The sequence below is a fragment of the Tauraco erythrolophus genome, chromosome 18, assembly GCF_009769465.1.
Source record: "Tauraco erythrolophus isolate bTauEry1 chromosome 18, bTauEry1.pri, whole genome shotgun sequence".
NCBI lineage: Eukaryota > Metazoa > Chordata > Aves > Musophagiformes > Musophagidae > Tauraco > Tauraco erythrolophus.
In genome coordinates this window covers 14,164,271-14,191,798 of record NC_141482.1, presented here as the reverse complement: position 1 = coordinate 14,191,798, position 27,528 = coordinate 14,164,271, and the positions used below count along the sequence as shown (strand labels likewise).

General features: G+C 49.7%; 1 protein-coding gene across 1 annotated transcript in view; it reads left to right on the top strand.

The window, feature by feature from the left end:
* The first annotated feature begins 448 nt into the window (after positions 1 to 448).
* LAMA5 (laminin subunit alpha 5) overlaps positions 449 to 27,528 on the top strand; it is a 91,810-nt gene continuing 64,730 nt past the window's right edge. Inside the window, 2 exon segments of the mRNA XM_086623119.1 lie at positions 449 to 733; positions 6,889 to 7,041. Coding sequence (XP_086479245.1) covers positions 449 to 733; positions 6,889 to 7,041 — 438 coding nt within the window.

The window sequence follows — 27,528 nt, the reverse complement described above, 5'->3', positions numbered from 1 at the left end:
TTTACTGTTTTGTTAATTAGTAATAGAGGTTTTCCTGGAGATAAACCCATCTATCGGTTAATGGAGTTTAACGTACTAAAGCACCAGCGAGCGCGACCAAGGCAGCGCAGCCCCGCAGATACAATAGGCACATTGTTTCCCTGAGGATCCGACCCCCCCTTTTATTTGGGGGGGGTGTGTGGAAATCACTTCACCCCATTTGGCCTCTCCTCCCCTACGGCTGGGGGGGGGCCCCGGGGCGAGGCTGGCAGGGGGTTGGTGGGGGCAGAGGACCCCGGCGGCAGCGCTGAGCGAAAGGGTTAAAGGCGGCGGGGCCGCGCACGGCCCCTCCCCGCCGCCGGGGCAGAAGTAGCGCGTCCGCGGCGGCGCGGCGCGCAGTGCCGGGGCGGCGGGACGGGGGAGGCCGGTGCCGCTGCCCGCCCTCGCCGCTCGGGCAGCCTCGGTGAAGATGGCGAGGGCGGCGGAGCGGGGCGGTGCGCGGCTGGGGCTGCTGCGGCTGCTGCTGCTGGCGCTGCCCGCCGCCGGCCGCCCGCCCGCCTCCTTCCCCAGCGATGTGAACGGGCACAGCCTCCACCCGCCCTACTTCAACCTGGCCGAGGGCACCCGCATCTCCGCCACCGCCACCTGCGGCGAGGAGGCGGCGGGCGCCGGCAGCCGCCGCGCCGTGGAGGACCTCTACTGCAAGCTGGTCGGGGGGCCGGTGGCCGGGGGGGACCCCAACCAGACCATCCAGGTAGGAGCGGTGGTGGGGGACACACGCGCGGAGCCGCGCTGGGGCGGCGAAGCTGCCTCCCGGCTGGGGGGGGCGCAGAGCGGTCTGAGCCCCTCTTTGTGCTCCCCCATCCCACCCGTTTTTCAGCCGTTGGTGCTAGAGGAGGCAGAGCGCGGTCTCGTCGGGGGCTGGGAACGGCGGGGGGTGTAGCAAAGTGTGGGGCAGCTCGGAGATGGGTGAGGAGGGGCGTGCAGGGCCCCACGGCCGCCAGCACCGCTGGTGTTTTCTCACGCATCCCCCCTTGCCCGGCCACCACAGACGGACCTTGTGCAGAGCTGGTCCACCAGCAGCGGGGTGGTGGGTTAGTGGTGGGGTGCTCTGGAAGGGGGCAAAGGGCGGGTGGGGGGGAGCCCAGGGCCGGTTCCTTGCCCAGGTTTGTGCACTGGAGCCGGGAGCCCACCCGAAAGCCCCCCGGAGCAGCGGGGTGATGAGACGCACGTGCTCTTTCTCTCCCAGCTTTGCCAAAAGTTGCACACGTGAAACCTGTGGGTTCCCATGTATTATTTTTAAAGCTGTCAGTTCTTTATGCTGATAAAATCTGGGCAAACCAGCTCCTAAATTCCTCTGCCAGTCAGAGAATCAATGTGCGATAAACGTGATAATATTTACCTTTATGGGCCTTAACGCCGCCATTGCCTGTGTTCAGTGGGGCATGAGGATGAGCAGAGGAGAAAGTTAAGAGGGTGAATTTTACAAGCGAATGTCAGGTGACTTATCTCAAGGGTCCCATTTTAAGCGGACCAGAGGGAGCTTGTAGCCAGGAATGTAGATAGTAAAAGCTGCTGAGCAGTTTAACAGCTATGGCTCTCTTGAAAAGAGGAAAGAACAGTTGTAAATAGGCTTGTAAAACACTAGTTTTAGTTGCAGGAGCTCCAGACCCGCTGCCCCCTGCTCAGAGCAGCCCAAGCTGAGAAGAGCAGCTCTGGTTTGAAATGGTCTTGCAGGCTGAAGCCTGCCCCGGAGCCACCAGCTGCTGCTCGCCAGTGTTTTCTGCTTGTTGCTTAGGAGGTTCACAGTACCAGTTCACCTGTTGCAATGGAGCAGTAGGGTTGTCCGTGTTGTATGTAACAGTAAGGAAGAGCAAGGGAAAACTGTCAGTTTCTCAGATCGAGCCTTTCTTGGCCCTTTGGTGGGGCTGGGTTTGTAATAAGATGATCTCTGAAGCATTTTTTTTCCTTCTGGCCACATTCTCCTGAGTTAGTGCTGTACTAGGAATGCTCTGGCTATTGTGTGGTTATGACATGGAATTTTGCTCCATATGTAGTAGAAATTGTTGAAGATGTTACTGGATGGCAAGAAGCTGCCATACCCTTCTCTGAGTTTTGCCACGTTTTAAAGTGATCTTTTTCACTTTGCTGCACTGTAAAATGATGTAACTTGAAGAAGCTTTGCTGCAAGTACTGGTAGCAGCAGACTTAGAGACCTCCATGTGGTCGTCATGCCTACAGCGAGGCAAAGGTAGTAAAGAAGGTATTGCTACTATGTGCAGGTGTAGACAAATGTGAGTGATCTGCCAAGTGAAACTGGGAGGATAGGGCTGCTTGGGAAAGCTGGCAAATACAGGTATTCATTTATTGCTCTACATCTGTCGGCCTGTGCTTTGGCCACACCGCTGGCTTAGTGTGACACTCTGCGCTAAAGATGCTGGTGATGAAAATATACACCCTTTAGACTGTACCAGCTTTGGGGTAGTTGTAACTCATCCTTCAAGTGCAGCCCTTTCCTGGCACCACAGAGTGTGCGTATCCTCCTGGCTTCCCCCCTGCTGCCCAACAGGGCTCCTCGGCTGCGGATTTCTGCAGCGACTCCCTCCCACCCCCTCTGCAGCTCTGGCACAGGGTTGCTTTGATCTGAGCACCACTTCCCAGGCTAGTGGTCTTTGGTCAGTCTGAAAGCTTTAGAAAAAAAATCCTTTTGTAGTGGCTCCTTTCCATGACCACAGGCAGCACCTAAAAGGGAGGGGAGGAAACAGGAGGCATCAGAGCAGAGGTCAAGAGTTCCCGATTCATCCCCTTTAGGGGTTTCAGCACCACCCAGTGACTAAAGCAATGAGGGAGGTGGGAGGGAAGTGTTCAATTTGAGCAGAATGAAACGACAATAATGAGCTCCACATGCATGTCCTCGCTGCCTGCATGTCCCACCAGCCAGAGTCCCGTCCCTTCTCCGTTCACCTGCTCAGTGCTGCTTGTGCATGCTGCGGCTGTGGTGTAAAAAGAATTTTGGTTAGGAAGTCTGGAAGAATGCCTCGTGGGACTCTCTAAGAGATTTCCATGTGCTGAGGTGATGAAGGGATGTTTGCTTGACTAAAGATCTAGCGTAACCCTTAATGCAATCATCTAGTCAAAGAGTTCAGTCATTTCTCTTTTCTGCTTGTTCTCATTTGATGTTGTGGAAGACTTCTGGGAAAGGGAGTTCATTGACTTTATCAACATTTTAAGACTTATCATGTTTTAATCATTAAGCTTTCTGAAATAATACTGCCCTAAAGACACTTGCAGTGTTTTTGGCACAGCTTGTGGGAATGCTCTAAACCTTTTCAAGGAGTTTCCTTTGCTTATTCAGGGCCCTTTGGCAGAAGACAGCACTTCTAGCTGTGGGGGGCTTTTCATTCTGCAAGGATGTGATGCTCAGCGATGCTGAGGTGAGCTAAAAGGGACTTGTCATGGAGGTTTGCTTCCCTTGTCCCACTCGCTAATCAGCATGGGCAATCCTGCCTTGATGACGGTGTCTTGAAGATGAGGCAAAAGAGGGATGATGATAGGTTTGTTTTTCTGATCTAGCTTTACTGAAGATGGTTGTAACTGTCTGTCTTCTAAGACAGATACAGCTCTGCAAAGGCATAGCCCATGTGCTCTTGTTCCCCATCCCACCCAGCTGCCTGGGGACTGTTCCAGAGACCTGCCGAAGCCCACAGGGGTTGTACACTGCTCTTTGAGTGAGGCAGCGTTGTAGATGATAACTTCATTTCAGGAGATTAGTAGTGTAAGAGAAGTTACTAGCGTTAATTGAAGCAATTATAGACCTTAGAATTTAAGAACATGCAACAAACTTCACTGATTTCAAATTGATGCTTCTTTTGCTCTTGTCTGAAGCCCATCTTCACCTGAGCCCTGCTGCTGCAAAGCACTCGTTTGTGTGTTGAATTGCAGTGCTGAGCTGTGCTTGCCTGAGCCATGTTTGCGCTTCCTGGAGGTCTCGTCCTCTCGCTGTCCCAGGTGTTGCTAACAGATGAATTCTGAAGCTGTTTCTTACCTGAATGTCTCTGAATTAAGTGGCATTCTCTTTTGCTATCCTGCAGTCATCAGTGACCGTCTGGCCTGGTGCTGCTTTATCCCATGCCATGTCTCTCGTGCGTGGTGCTGCGTGGCAGGGGGGAGTGGGCTCAGCACAGGGCTCTCTGCTTCGGGTGGCAGTTGGTGCTGTACCTCTGTACGTGTCTCTTCTGGGTTCACATACATGGTAGCATTGGACTTCAGTGATTTAACTGCAGCTGAAAAGACAGCTTTTAGAATTTGTGGGTTTTGAGTTGATGTTGCCCACAGAAAAGACATCTGGTGAGATGGCGCCTGCTTAACTCTGTGTGAGCAGTTACTCGATCTGTGAGGACAGCCCCAGTGAGAGCTTGCAAGCATGCATTTTCCTTGCCTGAAGTACTTCTTTTTGCCCCTCATTTCCTGCCCTTCTTACCTCATCCCCAGCAGCCCAGGCTGCCCCATGCTCCCTGTGGTTTTCCGATAAATTAGGTGAGGAGAGCTGAGGTTGGGTCATGGCATGGCCAGATAAACTGGGACAAAGCCATCCGCTTTCCCTGAGGCAAGCGGTGCCAGCGGGGTGCCAGGCTAGTCTTTATGCTCAGGGGAAACTTCAAAGTTCCCATTGACGTGAGCGGGAACAGGATCAGGCCTTGCTGGTCCCTGGAAGCTGCCCTCCATTCAGACCTCCTCCTTATCTCCCTGCCTTTGCAGTTTACTCCGATAGTGGCAGTTTTATGTTCTCTAAGCTGCTTTGCAACTTCTTGCATTGCTGAAGTTCTTTCTTTGGCTTGCTGTGATGATGTCCATGCCTCTCCTGCTCTTGGCAACATGCTGTCTCTGCTAAGCCTGTGGCTCACAACTACTTTTTAATTAAAATCCTCTGCTGATGTCAGAACTTCTGTCTTCCCTGTAGAGACCTGATGCGCAGTGCAGGAGCCCGAGTTGCTCTAAAATAAGAAAAGCTGGAAATTATTCCCATCAGTTTTAGGTCTGGCTCTAATGAAACAACTGATGAGCAACTGGTGTGTCAGAGGGGCTAATCATACTTTTAACAGCAAACTTAGTTCAGCTGTTGGCATGTTACCAGCCCACTGGCAGCTAATGCATGCCGGCTGCACAGCAGTGTGGAGGGATAACAGTGGCATTACAAATGTGGAGCAGCTGATCCTAATTTTTAGTCCCTTCTTACTAGACTTGAGTTCACTGTCTGTTGCCCATCAATGTGAACTTTGGGTTCAAACTGTTTTTCGTATCTGTGGCAAGAATTTAAAGTATGAAAACAACTTTATTTTTTTGTTATTTATCCTCATTTTGTAACCTTGCCTCACTTCTTCCCCCACCTCAGCGTTGTGTATTGTGCAGCAGAAATTTCCACACAACCTGTTGCACCGGTTCCCGTTAAAGGTTTGAGCTGAAGAGTTGGGTCAGTTTTATCTGGTCTGCTCTCCCTCCTCGCTCAATGCGTGTTGGAACGAGCCTTGTCCTGACCTCTGTGTACAGCAGGAGCTCCCTGCATGGGTGTCAGGGTTACCTGGCTGGTTTCAGCTGCCCTTTTCTTTGGCCTTGTGCTTGCCCGTCTGCTATTTTCATATCTCTAGAGGAGTTAATTAAAAGGTGTTCTTGTTCAGGACAATTTGTGTTGCATAATTGCCTGCAAATAACATAGCACATGACTGTGGGGAAGAATGCTCTGAAATCTCTGTTTCCTTTGCACTGAGATTCCCCTGGAGTTCGGGGCATCTGGAAAATCACACGCTCTGCGGTGGCTCTGTCTTGCCTCAGCCCTTGTAGGGATGCAGATGGAGTAAGCGGGAAGGAGATTGCCTGTCTTGAGATCATGTACCTGGTATAATATTAAAGCTGGCTGCAGCTGGGGCAGGTTGCTTGCTTGCCTGGGGATAACTGTGCCTTTAAAAGGAAAATAGCCTGTAACAGAGTTCCCTTCTAGGCTGTTTGTAGCAGCGGTTCAAGTGACAGAACAGTGACTCCACAAAACAAATAACTTGCCAATTTTCAGGGCTATTTGAGATTTCCTTAAGAGTGGGTCAGATTCATTTGTGCGTTAAATGGGAAAGAAAGAATTGCCCCGAACAGCTCGGGTCTTTGTCTGATCCTGCTCAGGAGGTGCTGTTAAAGTTGCAGAGTTGTTTTCTCTGGCAGTGTGTCCATGGAGCTGACAAAGCCACCCGCACCACAAAAGCAAGGCAGAAGAGTGATTGCAGCTAGGTCCCTGGCCAGCTGACAGCGGGGGATCTCACTTTCTGGCCTTGCATTGCAGCATCACCAGCAAAAGGAACTTGGCTGCCAGACTATTAAGCTTGAAAATGTAGCTAAAAGGACTATACTTGTGAAATGAATAGGTTGACAAGAAACAGACTGCAGGGAGTTGGGCAGAAGAACTGCCAGTCTGGGTCCATAGGAATGACTGAATGGTCTGGGTCAGGATCTCTGGGTGTCAGCAGGGCTGTGAGTGGCAGCCTCAGCAGAGGGGCTGGCAGCCCTGAAGCTTGAGCTACTGCCCACCGTTGCGGTGGGGCTTCTCCCTCTGCGTGCTCTTTTGTGTCTAGCAACCAGTTCTTTGTGTCTGGGTCCCTTCTCCAATGCTCAGTGCATACCTGAAATAAAGAAGGAATGCTTCTTAAAGCAGCCCAAATTCTACACTGGGTGGTTGTTGCAAGCTTTTTGAGCTTTTTCTTGTTCCTTTTCCTGTCCGTGCTCTAAATTGGTGCAAACAAAAAGTTTATATATTGATTTGCATTGGCAGACCTACACCCTGTGTTTTCTGAATTGCTATAATACCTGTCTGCTTTGTGCCACGTTTTTCTGGCTGCCGTTAAATGTTATTTTTATACTTTCCAACAGGGCCAGTACTGTGACATCTGCTCCTCTGCAAACAGCAACAAGGCCCACCCCATAACAAATGCCATTGATGGAACAGAGCGCTGGTGGCAGAGCCCCCCTCTTTCCCGGGGGCTGGAGTTCAACCAGGTCAACGTCACTTTGGACCTTGGACAGGTAACCCGAGTCCTTCTTGATTGTATTGTAGACCATGCTAGCAAGGACCTGCCCCTCTGCTTCTATCATCCTTCAGTGGTCCTTGCTGGAAGGTTGGGATGAAACCTGCTCACTTAATAACAGGGCAGGAGGCTCTGGTTGAAACATGGAAGGGAAAACCTCTTCTCTGTCTTTTTGTAGTATTAACTGCAGTCTGTGCTATTTGCTGTCACTGTTTCGATTCTCCCTAAAAGTTGAGTCACTCATGGAAACCTACCATGCCAGACAAGTGCCATTCCCCTAGAGAGGATACCTGGCTCCTGAAGGGGGATGGTTAGCAAGGCTTCACCCCAGAAAGGGAAAATACAGCCCCGAGAAAGTTTTACAGCACAACCTTATATTCAACTAGTGCATTTCAAACTCTTTAAAAGCAGCAAGTCCATACTGAAGATCTTCCTATAAAGGACAAGGAATGACAATGGATGTTTGGTCTCTAACCCAGGCAAGTCAAAGGGAATTAACATTGTAATAGCAGGGCTGCCAGCCCCCACCGCCTCCTCTGCTGCTCCTATTGGTCCACAAAACTATCCCTCTGGAAGTGGCTTATTCTTTCAAACTTTCCTCAGCTTAGAGGAAAGCAGCAGAAAAGACATCCCGGCTGAAGCTGCAGGGGTAGGAAGGTGTTACAAGCCAGAGACTTGAAGGGCTGTGGGTCTGCTTTCTGGTGTGGGGCCATTGCTCCAGCTGTTGGATGGGGAAACTCCTCAGTCCTCAGCCTGGGGCAAGGGGCGAGTGAGACACCCCTTCTTCTGCAGTGCTGTGCAGCCTTGTCTCTAGGAGCAGCCCCAGCTGCTCACTGGCAGCTGTTATCTCTTGTAATTGAGGATTTTGTGGCATTTGTTCTGTAGGCTGTGACAGTTTGGCAGTTAACTACTGAATGCTGCCATGAACAGGTAGGGATGGGCTTTCACCTCCTCTGCTGCACTTCCCCGAGCTCTGCTACCAGCCCTGCAGCACAAAGGCCAAGTCTGGGTCCTCCTTGGCTGGAAGGTCTGTGAGACAGGGCAGCTGTGGACAGGTCATCTCTTGCATAGGAAGCCTGGCTGCTGTGATTGCTCAGGCAGCCTTTCAGGGGCTGAGTGCACTGCCCCTTGATTTGGGAGTTTGCACTGATTGCAGTGATTTCAAGCCTTGTTGGGCACTGAAGCTTTGTACTAACCTTGCAGGTGGCTTTTTCCCTCCTCTCTGGTGGAGTAAAGGCTCGTTTGTCACTGCAGTTTGTACGATATCTGAGTCCAAATTTACAGCTACAGTAACCCGCGATGTATTGATGATGATGCCCTTCTGTTCGATGCCTCAAACACACACTTTAGTCCCCAGGATTGTCTCTGATCTGTTCCCTGCCCTCCTGTAGCACTTGCCTGGAGCCTCTCAAACACCCTCCACAGATTAGTTCTCTCCCATGAGTGCCAGCTTTCTAAAGCTGTGCTATACACAGCACCAGCAAAATATCTCCTAACGCCTGGGGCACATCATGCGTCGCATAATAGCTGTGTGGGCAAAGCCTCCCGGGGTGGCACACAGTGTGCTGATCCTGTTGGCCAACGTAGGTGGCATCTGCTGTGTCTCTTAGAAACTTCCCAGCTGGCAGGGGTGTGCTGGGTGGGTGGATGGCTTGCGCTCCCTCCTCTGACCAAGGGCCAGCCTGCAACGTGGCTTTCTGGTTGCTCACCGCTTCTGTGGAAAGGGACTTTCAAAGACCAGCTTTCCTTGAGAGCTTCTCCTCGTCTTTGTCATTCTCTGTGGCAACTTTCTGGCTTCAGGCCAGAGCTAACCCAGCCGTGCTGTGTGCTTGCAAGCTGCTGTGTTTGGCTCACCTGGGGATTTGTAGCCTTCAGAGCTGCAGCCAGAGCCTGGAATAATTTTATTTTTTTTTGGGGGGGGTTGGGGCCTCTCTGCAATACTGCTAAAACCGAGCTGCTGTAAGTTCACTTTCTCTCCCAAGCCTCTGTATTTGCTCTCGGTACCCTGGGGAGTGGGATTGCTCCATTGTTTCTGCAAGGTTGGTAGCAAAACTTGCACATGTGGTGCTGGTTGCAGTTGCTTCACCTGCTGGGGCGTTTCACTGGGCTCACAGATCCTCTGCTTCCCCACCACCCGTGCAAAGTAAGCAGTTGCCCAGCTGGTCTCAACAGGAGCACAGACCTAAAGCTTCAGCCCATTTCTAGTGGCTTCCTCTTTATACATGCCCTTATTGTATGTAATTGCTATAATAACCTGTTTATGCTCCTGGTGAGAGTCAGTTCTTTGCTTTTCCCTCCTTTGTTTTGGTAGGTCGGGCAATAGAAACAAGATGAAATGTTACAGAATCACTAATTTCCTCCTTTTGAAGTTGGGGCTGGTTGAAAGGATGGAAGATAAAAAGAGGAATTCTTGAGACCCAGCGGGGTCTGCAGGGCGAGCACTGGATCAGGCTGGCATACCTGTCAGCCAGGCTTTGCAAATTCTTTGGATACCTGTGAAGCAGCGCAGGTAACACCCTCAAAGGCATGTCTGAGAGCAGGGCTTTTTTTGGCTGGCAAACAAGGGCTCTCCTTGCTCTATGTAACCCTCTAGGGAGCTCTTGGACCAATTAAGATTTAATTTATAGGACTGACGGCCACTGAAAGCTTTTGTCCCTTTGGGGGATCATGAGAGCTGTTGGCATGGTGCTTTGGTGGGGGTGCGACAGGCTGGCATGGGAGGTTGTGGTGTCAGCCCCCCGCTTTGCTGCTGTGCTTCCCTGCTGTCTTTGTCCCTCTCGAGCTGTAAGTGCTTAATTACCAGCTGGAATCAGGTTTCTCCAGCATTTGGCAGGGCTGTGGCAACTGGGAGAGGGGCAGTTAATTAAGCAGCCTGTTGGTCTTTGCTTTTGCTGCTGGGAGCTTGTTCTCCTCACAGGGATGTTAAAATCCTATGGGAAGGAGAGAGGGAGGAATATTCACAGCCAGCAAATAAGTTAAAGAATGGCTCAGGCTGGCCACCCACCTGGCGTGAGCATATTAAACACTCGCATCATGTCATCTTAGTGCCAGCAGTGGCTTAATCTTAACGGCTTCATCAGCAAGGTGGATCAGAGCTCCCACCTCAGCATGGGAAGAGATTGTGTCTGATTATCTGCTGGGGGGGGTTGGATTTGAATTGCTCCTGCTGGTGCCTTGTCTGTTCCTGCCTCCTTGGGGAGGGATGGTTTTTTCTTTTCAGAATTGTTGGGAGGGAAGAGCTGGGAGAGGAGGAAAAGTGGCTGAGAGTTCCCATGTCAGACACGGGTCTGGGAGCCAGAAATGTGGCAAACAGCTTCAAAAGGGGAAGTTAAATGGATTTTAGCAGCTGCTGGGGAGAGGAGTATGAAGAGAAAGTGTATTTTTCTTGCTTGCTTTTAATCATAACTTTGTGCTTAGAGATTTAGTATGTTTAGGATGAATGGCTGGGCCACTGCATGGGTTTTCTGTGAAATGCATCATCATGGCACCATGATGAGCATGGTTCAGCTTTGCAGGGTGGAAGAATTGGAGGTTGCCATGCTCTGGGAGGACACTGTTGTATGTTGTGGCATTGCTGGACAGTCTGGACTTGACCCCAAAACTGGTCATCCAGTTCTGCCTGGCTTGGAGGGCAAAGGCTCCTGTTGGGACCGAGACTCCTAAGCCAGCCCCGCTGCTGCTTAGCTCCAAGCTCTTTCCTCTCCTGCCCAGAGCCTTCAGACCAGCTGGAAATGGGAAAGTGCCTCTGCTGCAAGGGGGCTGTGGAAGGAGCAGAGGGACAGGAGACCATGACTCACGGCCACCATGGGAATTGTCCCCTGTGATCCTGCTGTGATTAAGTGTCACAGTGGGTGGAGGGGAGGAAAGGGTGTGATGGAAGTCTTTTTTTTCTTTTTTTTTTTTTCTTTCAAGAAGGTCATTTGAGTCAGAGCTGACAAAAATCAGGAGGTTTAAAGAAACATGAATGGCTGGCTTCCTGCCAGGGCCTGACATCTTCCTTGCATGAAGGTGAACCCAGGCCAGCCCTTCCCAGAGATGTTTATGGATAGTTGGTGCTTTATGATAAACTCTGTGGAGAGGAATGCTTGTGGTCATGCAAGAGCAGGAGCTTCGTGCCAGTGCTTGCTCGAGGTTAATTAGTGCAGTGAGGAGGTTGCTGGATAGCATCCCCCATCTCCCTCAGTCCCCAGAGTGTGCTGGTCCTGGGAGAACAGCAGAATTTCAGACTGAAGCTTTACAGGGAATTTCGATTTACACCCCTAAAGGTATTTAATTCTCATTCTAGTCCGGAACAGGGTTTATGTGTGAAAGCCTCTACTTAAGGGATAAATTAGGTCTGGCAGTGCCTGGGGCCTCTGCTCCAGCCTCGTGGCACTGTCATGGTACTGCTGCACAGAGGGCACGCAGCCTCCCCTACATGCTGGGCACCGACAAACATCTACGACTATCCACCTTTGCCACCAGGAGAGAAGAGAAACCTTCTCCTTTGGAGAGCTCCAGGCTATTACCGCTTACAATGCGGCTCCCTTTGGGGTTAAAAAGAAAAAAAACAACGTTGCATTCAGTGGTAACTCACCAAGACAGAAAGGAAATGAAAGAAATTGTGAGCTGAGCTCCAGGGCTGGTCTGAAGGTGTGTGTTGCAGTCACAGTAAGATGTGTCTAGGCAAGGGAGGAGATGGATTGCTTACTGGATGTCTTGAGAAGCACCTCTTGAGTTTTCCAGTAATTACAGTGGGATATACTAAAGTTACTGTTTGGTTTTTTTTTTTTTCTGGCCTCTGTTGAGCTGATTAACTTATGCGTGCCTTGAGTTAATTTAGCTCCAAAGTAAAGGTGTCCACTGATGTAATTCACACTAGACGCTTCAGTGCTCGGCCAACAGTGTGAAACTTCTCTCAAAAGGAGGTGAGTGTTTTTCCTGTGGTGGATTTCCAGAGCATAAACCTGCTTCCTTTCCCTCTTGCACTGCAAACGTGGCCCCCTGGGACTTGCTTCGCACAACGATTAGCGTGCAGGACGCTTGCAGGTTCTACGAGTGTGGCTAAATGCCCGACTTGCGTGAACAAGTCAATCCGTTTTGTGTGAACTGATTTCTTGTGAATGAGTATTAAATTCCTACTCATCTGTGGTAGATCTGGGCTGGGTTCTGTGGGTGAAAATGCCACTTGGTCCCATGCTAAAGAAAGGCTGTTGAACCAGAGCATAGTCCCTTGCATGTCACAGTGCCTGGAAATCTTCTTCCACCTTAATTTCTAGCCTCTCATTTATTTTAATTTAATTGAAATAGTAATGGAAGCTGCTGGTGGAGATCTTCAGGAGCCCTCTTGGAAAGGCAGCTGGAAGGATTGATTCAAAGGTTGAACTGATGGGCTGAGGCTTCCCTCCCAGTCCCAGGCAAAAGCATTCAGCACACAGATGAATCAAATGTTTATTCCCTGGCTTAATTAATTGAAAAATTCTTCTTGATGAGAAAACTCATGAAATCCCAAGGGATAGCTCATGGTTCTTGAGTAGAGCTGTTCTCCTAGTGGCTGCTTTCCCTAAGCCTGGGATGGGATGTGAGTGATGGTCATCCAAGAAGAATTTTCAGCTGAAAAGCTCTCCCTTCTTTCACCTTCTTTCTTTTGCACCTTTGTTTCAGTTGCCGTGACAGTTCTTACCTGCCTCTGGGTGATGTAGCTGCTGCCTACGTTTCTCTCTGAGCCATCCTGTCCATTCTTGCTATGCAGAGGGGAAGACTTGAAACAAGTCTCTTCCTTTCCTTCCCCTTGGGGATATCTTCTGCATCCTTTTCTCCAGCACGTCGTTGGCAAATGCACAGCTTCCATTTCTCTTGGGGCCGCAGGCTGCCTTATCTGCCTGGTATGTGTTTCTCGTGGAGCATTGCAAGAATGGGTGAAGATTTTAAGATTTTTTTTTTTACGTAGTTTTTACTTTTCTTAATTTCTCTTACTGTAAAAGGACTACTTGGTGTTCACTGTGCTGAGGCACCACTGTGAGAAAGGGTAGGAAGGCTTAGTGACATTTATTGTGAGCTTTTGCACCTTGAGTAAAGGGCTGGGGCGTAAGATCTGTAACAAAGACATTCTTTCTCCAAATTGTTCTCTGGCTCTTGGAGCAAAAGCAGTATTAAAAATAAAGCACGTTAAGCAGGCACAGCAGAAATCCTTTTTGCTTTCAATAGCTGAGACTAGTCTCTTTTTCTGTATAGAGTCCTCTGCAATTGCCACAAAATCCTCCAAAAATTGATCAAAATCTCTATTTGTCTGCTTACAGGCTCCAGAATCGTAGTTCCCCGATCTGAAATGGCCTGTGGCTCCCCTTTAACTGCGGAGCCTGTTCAGTGCTGCTGTATTTTAACACAACTGTTGAGTGGAAGCGGGTGCATATTTGTAATGCTTCTCTGGGAAAAGCAGCAAAGGTGTGACTGTGAGAGAGTGCACAGTGCTGGGAGCTGGCGCTGAGCCCACATGTATGGGTCTTCTCTCCCAATATGTTTTCCCCTTTATTGTTTGAAATAACTTAGCCTGTGAAGGCTGTTCTGTTTTCTTCAAAGTTGTAGTTCCCCTGACCCAGACCAGCAGCTTTTTTTTTTTTAATGTGTGTGCTGATAATGGGAGATTTTTGCCTCCACTTGGCCCTTCTCAACCTTTCTGTGCTTTCTGCCAGCTCCCACCGGGTTCCTGGCTCCAGCGGCTGCGTGGGAGCCGCGCAGGTGAGCGGGAATGGAGTGCCGGGTAGTTAATCAAGTGGGGGTCTGTCTCCTCCAGCAGCAAGAGCAGACCCATTCTCTCCTTTTCAAACAGCCTTGCCAAGTTGGATGCCAAGTTCCTCTCCCCAGGATCAAGAGCAGCCAAGACTGAGATTTCTTTCCTCTTTGTTACTGCTGTTGTTGGTTGCTGTAAGGGAGAAGGTGTGCAGAATACCACTGTAGGTAAATCATGATGATGTGTGAATTTTAATTGTATGTTACATTTACTTATGTCCTGAACCAGTACTGCTTAAAATCAGATTTCCAGGGCTGCAACGAGTAGTTGGTATTTCACTTGTAACATTTGATTCCCAAAAAACCTGCCATGCCTCACGTCTGCCAGGCTGTGAGCACAGAGAAGAGAAGGCTCCCGAGGGAGCAGGAGGTTCTGGGCAGATCACTCAGCATTGTGACACCTTTTCTGGTCTCCAAGGAGGATGTTTCTTGCCCATCTTTTACATCTTGTACAAATGACCCTTGTGCTTCAACAGCTTAATCTTCCCAGAGGCTGCGCTCGCTCTGCCTAGACCTGAACCAGCTCCAGAGAACTCAGGTGTTAACATAAGCCTCAGCCTTCCCCCTAGAACAGCTCCAGGTAACAACTGATGAAAGGATAATTACTCTCTTTCTGAAAAGTGCGTGCAAGATTTCCACTGAAATTTCTTCCTAGATGTTGTTGCCTGTTTTTAATTTTTGGTGTGATGAGAAACAAGGAGGCTGATGGTGGGCGAGTTCTCCTGCCATGGAGCTCCCCCTTTGCATCAGGCTGCCCACTCCCTCAGCTCTCTGGGATTCTTCAAAGATGAGGAGAAAGCCTTGAGGCGAGCTGAGGAGAGGTCAGGCGAGCTGGGAGCTGGCGTATGGGAAGCTTTAGTTTGAAATGAATAGCTGGAAGGCAAACCTTGTAGTTTCTTGCTGTTCTCCTGGGAAGTGTCTGCTTGGCTGGGCTGGTAAACAAGAGCGTGCCTTGAATCTGGTGTGAATGTGTGCAGATAGGTGTGCTGCAAGGGTCAGCTTTGTCCAGCCTGTTTGCGATTGTACCAGACAAGTTAAAACAGACCAGAACTGTCTAGGTCAGGCCTCTGTACTAGAGAGGTGTGTTTTCCCACCTCAGACAGACGTTACAGGGAGCATTTGGTGAAGGTCAGTGTACCCAGCAGAACTGGGACAGGATCGCAGCTCTGACATGGAACGTGCTGGCATCTGAGTAGGTGGGTTAGTCTTCTGTGCTTTGTCTTGTCCCATCTCCAAAAGGGGAATACTGCGTCTATCTCCATCGTTTTTTGTGTGCAGCCTGTTACCAAGCTGGAGCCTGCACAGCACCAGACCAACGAGCACAAAGTCACTTGCAGAAGAGAATGGTTTCTTGAGTCAAGTCCCCAGGAGAGCTCTTGGCTTGGCCCTGTGCAGCCCTTCTCTTCTGTCTGCTGTCTTCCTCCAGCAAGTGCCAGCATCCCTCACCGCTGCGGGGGTGCTTGGCTGTCCACAAACTGATGCCCTGAATGCACGCTCGAGCACCCACTGCTGAAGCTGCGGGCTGTGAGCCTGGAGGTGCTGCCAGCCCTGCGCTTGGTGTGACCCAGGTGTGGGATGGGAGATGCGCTCATCCCGTGCCATTGCACAGTTGGTTCGGTTCTTGACTCTCATCCCTATGACGATGAGGAGCCCTTCAAGTGGGCTGTTCCTGCTTCCCAGGGCGGGTTTCCAGGAGCTGTCCTTGCCCTCTGTAGCTCCAGCACAGCTATGTCCTGGCTCAGATCCACCGAGCTGGCAGGGAGGATGCTAAATACACTTCTGATCATCTGCGTAGTCAGCTTCTCTGCTCTTTCAAGCCTGTTCTAGCCCCCTGCACCTTTCTTTTGATGCTTTACCAAGCCTGGCTCAGCCCTGCTTTCATCTCTGCCTTATCCTTTTATTATAGTCATAAATGTGGGCCTCCAGGCTGTGCCCAGCCTTGATCCTCAGCCGTTTCCTGTTTTCTGGATTCAGTGCTCTTCAAATTCCAGACCTCCCCTCCTATGTGTGATGCCAAGCAGCGCAATAAATAGTACATTGCTTCATGTTTGATAGAAAATAAGAGACCAGTAGGGAGACAAAAGGTGAGAGGCACATTCCTGGTGTGATGGGACGGAAGAGTCTTTCTAAATGGCTTGTGACTAGACTCAAGATCGGTGGCAACTAATTAGGGAAGTGTGGTCTTGTCACACAGACCTGGTAACTGAGTTTTTGCTTTGGATGTGTGCTGAGGGGGTGGTTAGAGAGGAGAGATTGGAAAAGGGATTTGTCATACTGAGATCCAGGAAGGAGGACAAGGCCTTGAGAATGGCACATGGATGACTGCACAAGGTGAGGATGGCACAGTGGTTTGAGGCTGCCTTGGTTACAAGAGACTCTGACAAGTATGAGAGGAATGATGTTATTTTGTGCTCTGTAGAAGGATTTGTCAAGCATGACTATAAAAAAGGCCTTTGTTAACATGAGGTCATGCTAATGGAAGGTGCGTGTGGATGGTGCCAGCTCCTGTTTGTGCAGCACAAGAAGCAATGGTGCCTGTTTCCTCCAAGCACCCCAGCCTGGCCCTGTGAACGCTGTTTTGGAAAGGTGGCCGCCCAGAGGCAGGGAGAACAGAGGTGAGAGAACAACTGCACTACTGGTGCTGTTTAGAGATTCAGCATCCACTTCCCTCTCAGTCCTCTTCTGAGATGGTTCCTTACGTTCTCTAGGTGGATTGGATATCTCCTACTTGTTGTCAGCAAGGGTGTGTAGCAAACTGCCTGCCAGCATGATGACACCACTGCTAGGATGCCAGGTAGCTCTGGAGCAGCAGGGATTGGAACATGCTCCTTCCTGACAGGTCTGCTCAGGGGTGACAGCCTCTGGCAGAGAAGATGAACAGGTGATGGGGCCCAGCAATTGCTGCTGCAACAAGACTTGCTGAGGCTTGTCCGTCAGAACTCCAGGAGGACAGTGTTAAGATGATAGTTTGACTGTCCTGTCCTTCACTCTGTCAAATAACAAAACGTTGATGGGACCTGTGAGTCTCCTGGATGTGGTGGGAAGCTCCATACTTCTTGTTCCCAGCCACATCTACTTTGAGGAGCTGTGACTCTGCCAGCAGCGTTAAATTAGCTGAGCCCCTGTTGCACAGATAGGTTTGTCTGTATTGCATGATGTACTGATAATCTGGAAGGTAGAACAGTTTCCCTTGGAATAAGTTGCCTTTATTCTAGAAGATTTGCATATCATTGATGGATTTTACCATTGTACCCACGTGTGTTGAAAACCACATCTTTGATGGAGCAGATTTACTGGCAAAGCCACTGCGTATAACTCGGCTCTAGTTGGTGTGCTCTGCCTGAGAATAACTTTGCATCCTGAGTCTTTTCAGTGATTGATTGTATAACCCTTGCAGTGACAAGCAAACAGCTAAACCCTGAGATTTGCCATAATTTTTCACGGGTACGTTTAGTTACTATTTCCCATTTCTTCCTTTGCCTGCTTTGGTACAGAGCTCTCCCTGACACACGTGCTCAGCTGAGCTCTATTTATGGGTTCCTACAATTTCCCCTCACTGTGGATCAGAGCATGCCCTGTGACCAAAAAACACTTGGCATGCTGCTGTAGGCATCTCTTGGATCTTGTTAAATGCATATGATGCCAAGCCCTGATGGAAAGGGGAAAAGAATGGCTTTCTGGTATTTGCACATAGTTGCAAACTGTAAACACAGACTCGTGACTGCAAACAGAAATCTCTATCGCTGGCTTCATCATGACTTCACTGTTGTTGTCCTGGCTGTTTGCTAAAGCTGTTCCTTAATCCTTTTCCAGGCTTTTGCAAAGTCTGCATCCACCCAGACTTAGTGGGCATGAAGGTTTTGGCTGGACTCCAGGGTGGATTTTGTTGTTTTTTTTTTCTTCCTTTGCTTTCTGCCTTGGAGTGGGCTTTCTTCAAGTCTCTATAAATAGGACTGTAAACAACAGGGGGCTCTTGGGGGACTGTGAGTACAAAACCCGTGTTCTTGTGAGCCTTGTCTGTCCGAACAGCAGCAAGAACTGCCCCGCAAATGCTGTGGCTGCAGATCTCTGCTTGTGTTAGCAATGGCATTGGGAATGTTAATCCTGCTGCTGCCCTGGTATGCGCTGCTGTTGGGTCAGCTAACCCGGCTCTGAATGGCAGTGTCATGGTGGGGAAACTTGCTGACAAATGCTAACGTAGCGCATGGCTATAACGCAGATTTTTAGAAGAATAAACCTGCTTGCACGTGTCCAGTTTGGCTTTGTTGAAATCTGCTAACAACTGTAGCTTTAAACCCAGGCTTGCAGGAACCGCACAGAAGAATTACAGAAAAGCAATGCTGCTGAAATGTCTGGAAGCTTGGTTCAGTTGGGTTTGGTGCAGGGAGCTAATACTTGATGCAAGGGAGACTTTTCCTGTTGGAGCCGGGTCTTCTCTGTGCGTTGGAGACCTGGAGCTGCTGCCTGCTGGTGGTCCAGAAATGGGCCTTCCAAAACCACCTTTTGGCCTGGGAATGGACAAGGTGGAAGTAAGAAAGACAGAGAATGGAGATCAGAAAGAAAATGGCATTGGCTGCCTCCGAGAACAGGGGTCAGAAGCAGGCAGAAATAAGGTGTCAGAGCTGGAGCATCCATATCCTCTTTCAAATCCAATAGAGAAAGGATATAGGTATACTGCTCTTGGGTGCCAGAGAGCTTGGAGCTCCTCTGAGGTTTGCGTGAGTCATTCATCTTTGGCATTTGGCTGATTAAAATGAAAAGCCTTTCAGTGGCTTTGGTGGCGAGCTGAGACCTCTTGCTTTGTGCCAATTTTTAGCTAATTCATCCTCTTCCGTTTCCTTCCCCTCCTCACCCTTCCCATGTGCGCAGGTTTGTGACAGGATATCCACTCCATTCAAGGGAATGGGAGAAATATTTGCTTGTAGCGTGGCCAACTGTCAAGGTTGCTTTGTTCTCCTTGTTGCTGAAAGGACAGCCCAAGGAAACCCTCGGAGCTGAAGCTGGCATGCAACTTGGAGTGGGTTTCCTGCTGGTCTGGAAGTGAAATGCATGACATTAGGATTTTTTTTTTTTTTTATTCCATAAACGCAACAAAAGAGAAAACCTGGGTGGGCTACGAACAAGCTAGATCTGAAATCCTGTCTTTGATGGGAAATTGCTATGTCACAGCCATACAAGTTGTGCCTTATCAAGGTTAAAATTGATCTTTTTTTTTTTAATGAATTAAGAGCTGAGCTTGCGACACACCCTTGCTTTCTAGGAGAATTCAGTTGTGTGGTTAAGAAGATGGCTGCCCCTGCACCATTCAGCATGTTGTAGCTGGAGACCCTTCTTTGTGACACCCAAGCACTGCCACGATTGCAGAAGGCCTTTTTTTGTAATAAATTCAGACCTGTAATGATGGTGTCAAGAAAAGTAGTGAATTGCAGTGTCTGAGTTTTAACTCCTTGGTATGGTCAAAGCAATGAGATCCAGGACTCTGGGATGATGGGGTTATGGGCTGTATAGAGAGGATGAGACAGCTCTTCCTCAGTGAAGCAGATAGTGTGGTGGGCTCAGACCTGCGTTGATGCTCTAACACCTTGCTCTGCCCACTGTGCCGTGCAAGACAGAAGATTTGACTTATGCTTGTCATGGTAGATCACTTGGCATTTATCTGTATGTGTGCTGTATTGGTGGAATCATTACATCGCCACCCCAGGCCCCCCAGAAAGCTCTGGGAACTTCAGACATCTAATTCACTGTTGGCCACAAGAAGAGCAGGAGCTGTTGCAAGCCTCATCTAGTGCCTAAAGCACAAAACTCTATTTGTATCCTATGGAAGGGGACTCATTTCTTTTTTCAGTCTTATTATTTAGCCAAGGACTTCCTGAATAAACTTAGCAAATCGCCAAGACTGTCAGTACTGAAAAGGATCTTACTGTAGCTCTTTTATAGTATTTTTTTTTATTTTTAGTACTGCAAGGCCCAGAATGTCTGGTCATTCAGCAGGTCCCAGATTTGTACAGCTCCTAGCATGCCCTGGAGAGCCCATCCTAACAAGCTTGTGGTCCTAGCTGATGTAGCTGTGCTTATAAAACTCTGGGTGTAAACCATCCTGCAAGCTCTGTAAAGCAGAGACAAGTGTCCTTGTCTGGCTTCTCCATTTCAGTTGTAAGCTGGCCCAGGGACTCCTAAAAGTAGTTAAATTGTCTTGCACAGTAAACTTGGATTGGTATTACTGTGACTTAAACAATACATAGAATGTACAGTTGGGAACACTTGTTTGCTCTGGATGGTAGGAATGTCGTCTTGAAAACGTGCTATGCTTTGGTTAAGTATGAATAGAGGGTTTTTCCACCCCCCTCTCCATATTTCTGAAGGCCAAAGTCTTGAAGCAGCTTAGAAAGGCTGCTAAGCTGTGCTGATAAGATATGCAGCAAATGTGCTTGAGAGCCTAATGTAGGAACAGAAATGCCTAAGCTGTTTGCTTTCCCCTTAACAGTGTGAAAAATTAATATGGCTTATTAAGGAGCCTGGGGAATTGTGTGCTCAGAGGAAGGGCTACACCGACTATTATTCCTGGCTTACATTATCCCTGGAGCTGGCAGCTGAAATGATTCGTTCAGATTTTCTGGGAAGGAGATCAGAGCTGGTTTGGGCTCTGCAGACCCCCAGTTGATGCAGCTTCGTTTCTACCATGCTCCCTCTGTCTCTCTGCTTGGTACAGAGGTGGGATCACCTCTTGATACAGCAAGTCCCACGTTGCTTGGAGACGTGATTTTTTTTTTTTTTCTATGGAGTTAATTCCTTATTTTTGTCTCTCACCACTTTGTTGTTAACTTGGCTCATTGGCTGAGGAAAACTACCTCAAATGCTTTTGGTAGTGGATCTTTGCAGAGGGGTGCCTGTTAGAATAGCAGGCTGGGAGCTTTTGGTGACTCTGGGTTCAGAACACCATCAACGTGAGCCAGAAGAGGATGCTACTCTACACCTTCTGTTTTACACCAGCACTCTCCTTCCCCCAGTCCAGCACTCAATCTCTAGCACCACATTTGTCATCCAGAGCGCAGCTTAAATTCACATTGTGAGCACAGGCTCTGGAGAGTGTTCCCTGGAGTTGACTGAACTGCATAAAGAAATTGTGAGTCAGTTGTGTGTCGCCTTTAACGTGAGCAAAGGGCAGGTCTGGACCTCCTGCACTGACAAACGCAGCTGGAAATCCAGCCTTTTCCAGCACGTGCTGCTCACCCAGACCAGGGTGAAGGCAGGTGTAGCCTGACCAGCAGAGAAGCAGGTCTCATTCCAGGGATTATTGGTGGGTGTTGCAGGCAAGACCCATGTGGCTTTGCTTCCCTCTTTCCTGCTTTTTGCCTGGAATGCTGGAATGGTTACCCAGGGCCATGGGCACTCATTTGAGCTGTGGGGCCCCTCTCTGCACCACGCTGGGCTGCCTTGACATCCACAAGCCATTTGCAGAGAGACACTTCCATGGTATGCCAGTTGGTTGTGTTTCATCAGACTGTGATGATCAGCCATGAGAATAACAATGCAGCTATTGCTTAAAAACTTGTTTTAACCTCCCAAGTAAATGGCATACCTGTGCTGTGCCCCCACCCTGGGCACATGCCATTGCACATGCCCTCCCTCTTACAGCAGTGGTCTTTATTTCAGTGGTGTGTGCTTACACACCCAGACCTTTTATCTCCACTAAATCACAGCTTTCTTAAGCCCTTGTGTTTTCTGTAGCACTCCCCTTATCTCTGTTCCTTCCCAGGGCTGGGCAGTGGGAGCAGGGAAGCAGGAGGGGCTGAGCAAGCCGTAAACGCGTGTTTGCCCTGCAGTGATGCTGCATGGCTTACAGCGACAGGCAAAACTGAGAACAGTAGGAGCACCTTGGGTAGCTGGGAGTTTTCTGGGCAGTTGGGGTTTCTGCAAGGCTTTTTTTTGTGGGGGGTTTGAGGCAGTAGGATTTGTAGCATTTTGTTGCAGCACAAAAGTTGCAGTTTTTCATGGGGATGTCAGCTCATGGGAAGGGGCTGAAAACTGGCTTGAAGGTTACACTCAAGTATCTGTATAGCCTTGTTTCTGCCTTGACCTTCTTTCCAGCCATCAGAATAAGGATACTTTGAAGTCCTGGAAAGTGCTTTCAGCAATTCTAGGCAGACTGTGGGACTATTAAGCTTCTGTGCTTTTGCAGCCTGGTGTGCTCTGGGTGCTGTGTCAGGGCTCTGCTGTCCATGCAGTCAGTGGCTCCAGCCAAGCTGAGACTGGGCAGCCCCGTGCACTCTGTGCCTTTCGGTCCCGTGTAACACCATCTACAAGGACAGTGCAGCTGGTGCCCTGCCCAGCTCATGAAATTACTGTTTCTGATGACAAGTATTGTAGTATTACTTCCTACAGTAAGCGTTCAGCAGTGGCTTCACGGCATACAATCACCTCCTGGTAGTCCCCAGGCTCTGGATCAACTCTGTGTGTGTGCAGGTGTGTGTCCATATGTGTGTGTATATGCTGTTGCTCTCTTGTGATTGAACCTGCAGAAAAGGTTATGGGTTTTATGGGTGCCCCTTGCAAGGACATCTCGCTTGCTTGTTGACCCTTTGAGTTGGAGACCACCGAGTCTGAGCTCTGCTCCCCAAGAGGTTTGTTTTCTGTATGGGGGTTCACCATCCACAGCGAAGGGCAGCAACTCTGCAAGTTGTACCATCTTTGCCTCATTCTGTAGCCTTAGCTGAAGGTTTGGGACATGGTGCTGAGATGCATCTTCATGTGCTGTTTTGGGGGAAACCTGTGCAACATGTGCACATCTGGATGAGGTATGATGCCTGCCGCGGTGCTATGCTGTGTGGGCATGCATATCCTTTGAATGATGTGCGAATAGTTGTATAGCACTATGGGTTTTGCTCAGTTTATAAGGCATCTGACCTTTCTTTTGCTAAGGCTTTCAACAAGCCAATTTACAGCCTTGGAAGGGACCACCCAGAGTCTGGTTTCATGGCCAGTGGAGGGGGAAGGGAGGGAACTCTTCAAAGAGCAGAGGCGGTGAAATTACTACCATGGACCCGTATATTGATTTCGTGAACCGTGAGGCTCAGAGCCAGATGCCAGTCTGCTTTGCTGTGATCTTAGCAGAATGTGACCCCTGTCCCTCAGCAGCAGAGGTATGGAGGCGATCACGTTTCCCCGGGCAGATCCGATTTCTGGAGACTGTCAGGGTGATGTACCCTGTGCTTGGGAACAGTGCTGGGAGGCATCGCAGGGGAGGCTTTGGCTAGGCCTGGTAGACACACCATCTAGTATAAACACCCACCACAGCAGCTTTGGAGACGAGTGCCAAACAGTGCGGATTGCTTGTAGCTACCCTGTTAGCATGAATGGCTTTGCCTCCCCTCCTTTGAAGATGATGACTCTCTTTGAAAACAGGAGATCAAGAATCTGGTCTCGGACAAGTTGAAAGACACTATTTACAAATGTTTATCCTGGAAAATATCTATAAATCTCCCCTGGGAGCAGAGCTGTACGGTACAGAGGCCTTCCTTGGACTGCAAAGTACAGCTATCTAACAGCTTGTGAGCCAAGCCCACTCAGGTTAGCGTGCATCCTGCTGAGGGATGCCACTTCTTCCCTGCAGCCACTTATTATTGACCCCACGGTGTTTATATCACTGTTACACATGGTGCTGCATTCAATGGTAAATTGCACTCACAATTTCCCTGCCTCAGAAGAACTGTGAGTGTTCAGCACAGGATACAAGTTAAAGGGCTGCTCTCTGCAGCTGCTCTGAAAGTGTTTTGGGATAGTCCCACCAGGTTGTTAAAAGCTTCTCGTTAATCTCATAGTAGCATGACATGTTACAGCAATGCTACCCCTGCTTCCAGAATAAAGGCCTTGTGTCCTTCGTTCTGCTCCGTGGCTCAGAGGAGCAGTACGGATGCAGGCAGGGTACGGAGCAGCAGTGCAGGGTACGGAGCACCCCCCGTGTGCAGGTGCGTGCTGCCCCTTTCACTGTCCCTGCCTGAAGGGCAGAGCAGATCCTGGAGCCTAACAGAGATGAGCTGCCTGTGCCTGTGGTGCTGGTGGTCCCACGCCTTTCTAGGGGGTATGTGTGCCAGGCATTCAGGGCGTGCTGGGTTTGTAATTCTGCACTTACACTGTATCCCTAACTAGTACTTGAATTGTGATCCTTTTTTCTTGTGTTGAGGGTTAGTAAATCCCCCTGGTGATGCTATTTTCTGGGCAGGGAGTGAGGGTAAGGATTTGGATTTCTGCAGTGGTGGGACCGATCAGTTATGTACCCACTGCACTGGGAAGGGGGAAACACGAGATGGCTGCCGTGCAGACTAGGACACTGTCTTCGGTGCCGGTGTTGGAAAGGCTTTGGGCTTTATTTTCCCCACGTCCCAATGTCTGCGCCTCACGTCGTCAGCGGGATCTGGTGCGGTTGTGTTCCTGCCCGGCGTGCCTCAGTGTCCCCAGGGCTGGGACAGGATGCGAGTGCATTCGTGGCATAGCTGCCCTGGGTCGGGTTGCGGAAAGGGAGAGGGGGTGACAGGTGCCTCGCTGGCAGCCTGGCTGGGTGCTCCCCATGAATAGAAACCGCCTGGATTTGAAACTGGGTCAGAAGCATGACCTGAAACACACCGTTGGGCTTGAGAAGTTTTGGGCTGCGCCTCTTCCTCCAGTCCCTGGCTGCTGGAGACCATGCGTGTCTCATCGGCCAGCAGTTCGGTGTTAAGAGTGAGCAGGTGGGTTAGTGCTGCTTCTGGCTTGATGCTGTCTGAGCAGAAGCACTTACAAGAGTTTGCAGTTGGCCTCCTCTTTGTGTGCTTGATACCCTTCTGACCAGGATAGCTGGCGGTGTGTTGAAAGCATCAGTCCTCAGCTAGGTGAAGCTGGTGCATTTGAGCTGGGCTTGTCTGTTGGCAGCAAGACCTGCGTTCTGCAGCCGGGTACCTCCACGGCAGCCCTGGGGCAGGTCAGAGAAAAGCTCTACGGCAGCAGAGCGAAGCAGCTGCAGATGTCTGAGCCGCGGGAGCCACTGGGGCTCGAGACCAGAGTGACCGCACGTGTCCGCAGCGTGCTTCATCTTAATGCGCTGTTTATTTGATGTCCTGTTTGTTCTGGCAGAGCCTGGTTGCCTGCTGAGAGAGATAACTGAATGCTGAACACAGCGTGAGCTAACTCTGTTTCTCAAAAAGCAATGTCTTGCGTTTGCCAGAAGCAGCTTTTTCTCCCAGTGGTTGGTATGTGGCAGCCAGGGTCTTGGTAAGGGAGGGAGAGTCTCTTTGCCTGTCCCCAAAGCAGGAGAGGTGGCATGGTTCATCTTGGAAGTGCCTTTGGTGTCCAGGGTAGATAAAACAGACTCAGACAAAAGCTTTAGGCTTCAGATGCCCCGCAGGTATGGGAGACAGAGCATGCTGGATGGGATGTATGGGAAGACTTTGGATCTGGATTGTGCCTTTCCTCTTCCCTTGTATCTGCTGCTGGTCCTTTGAGGGGTGTCCACTGCTTTCGGCAGTCCTCCACTACACAGCCAGCAGTGACAGTGGCATGCAGGATCCAGCCGTGGTGGGGACAGTCAGCAGCCTGCCCCAGAGGGACTGCCTTCTGTCCCACCGCATAGTGAGCCATTAATTTCCTGTTATTAGTTACAATAACACAGCACGTATTTAAAAACAACTCCATATCAGCCCTCCCTCCAAAAGAATTCGAACCTGTCATGAAATTTAGAGGAGAAACATTTTCCCAGGCAGCCTGTCCGAAGCAGAGTGTTTCTGTTCTTGTCAGCTGCTCGTGCTCTGGGAAAAGCAATCGATGCATCCGACAGCGGGGCTTTCCCGGGAGTGTGGGGGCAAGAAGCACTGTCCCGGGAAGCACCCATTGGCAGGACCTGCCGTAGTCTCCCCGGCAGAGGTGCCTAGAGTGGAGGAAGGTTTGGGCAGCCTGGCACCAGCTTGAAGTTGTTGTGATTCAGAGATGATTCAGGGCACGGATCTGTGTTGGCAAATAATGTGTAGCCCTGCTCCCTCTCGCTGCTCCGTGATGTTTGATCAATGCCTGGCTCCAGACCTTGGGGTGCAGAGAGTGATGGTGTAATAGTGGAAGGAAAGGAATAGGGGTTCCCTGGTCATTTGGAAGGGTTAGTGTGAGGGTCTGGCCTGGACTAAGCAGTGTTTTGCTTGCAAGCATGTGTGCCAGTTGTCATTCCCTCTGCCACGTTCGTGCCGACATGGGCTGGAGGAGCTGGTTCCAGGGACAGCTTGAAGCTGAGGGGGTGGAGGGGCTCGCTTGCCATCCCAGGGGGGCAGGAACATGTTGGTATCGCCCAGAGTGTATCAGGTGGAGGTTAAAGAATTCCCTGATATTTCAGTGGCTGATCGAAACCATACCGAAAAATCTCTGCCTGGGGGAGTTGCTGTGTTTCATTAAACAAAAGCAGCTTCTTTCATCCTACTGGAGTCGCTGCCAGGGGCAGACAGAAAACACGTTGATATCACACTCAGTGTATGATCTTATCAGCTTCTGCCTGTGAATTGTGACCAAGTTTAATTGACTCTTTCCCTGGATTGATTTGGGAGGGTTCCTCTTCCCCAGCAAACGAGTTTTCCACATGCTTACTTTAAAGGAGAGAAAAAAAAAAAAGTTAGGGATTTTCTTTGGCCACCTTTCCAGCTTCCAGCTGTTAAGTACTGGAAATGTGTTCTTCGTTATGTCCAAGAGAGAAATGTTTCTTTCTTCCGATTGGGGTGGCAATAAATATTTCAAAACATAATATGCTGTAGACAAGTGAGTTAGTATCATTTGTTTTCTGCACAGCAGCGTGCAGCAGGCCAAGCTGGCTGCGGTGGGGAGGGAACATCAGTGTAGTGAACGGGCTGGGGAGTTGCTGTGGTCTTGCCTTAATACATCAGCTGTCCCCAAGCTGTGCACAGTCACTTTATTTGGATATAGATTCAATAACCAAGTATCTGGTTCTGCCTTCAGGCAGCTTCGCAGTAATTAAAAAAACCAAACCAAAACAAAATGAAGCAGAAATCATTAGCAATCCTTAGCAGCCCCTTTGCATTAACCTTGCAGCGCTACCACTTTCAGCAAACACGCTGCTGCCTTCACAGCATATCTCCAACCTATGACTCCCTTCTCCTCGTCTGACCCCAGAGCAGTCAAGTTCTGGAGAGAGCCTGATGAGCCAGTGATGGGGCTATTTTGGGTTAAGAGGAGGAGAAGGGGTAAATTCCAGCTTCATGGAGTATTCCCTCCTCTGCCATTGTTGACCTTGCTCCTAGCAAGGATGCCTCAGCTTGGGTGCTTCTAGTGATCTTGGCTAGGCCAGTGTGGCCAGGGCAGTTTCACAAATCGGACGGTCACAGAACACTGCCTTGCACTTATTCCCCTAATCTTAGGTAATTAAGTTGCCTGGATTTGGCACATACCTTCTGTCTTTGGTCAAGAAGGTGCATGGAGTTAAGGAGAGATAAATTTGAGCATCTGTAAGAGTTGTTGTCTGTAGTTGCTGCGTTTGACTGGGGCTCCCACAGAGGTGATGATGCCGGGGGCTGCAGTGGCAGCATCTAGATCTCAAGGGATCTTCTCAGAAAGACAGAAGGATGGAGAGAAAGGGCTGTCATCAATGGTTAACAGCAACCTATATCTACATCAGCTCGTGAAAGTGGTGTTGTAAGCAGGGTGCATCCATGAATAAGCCCTCGGAGCAGAACAGCAGTGGCTGATGCTGTAG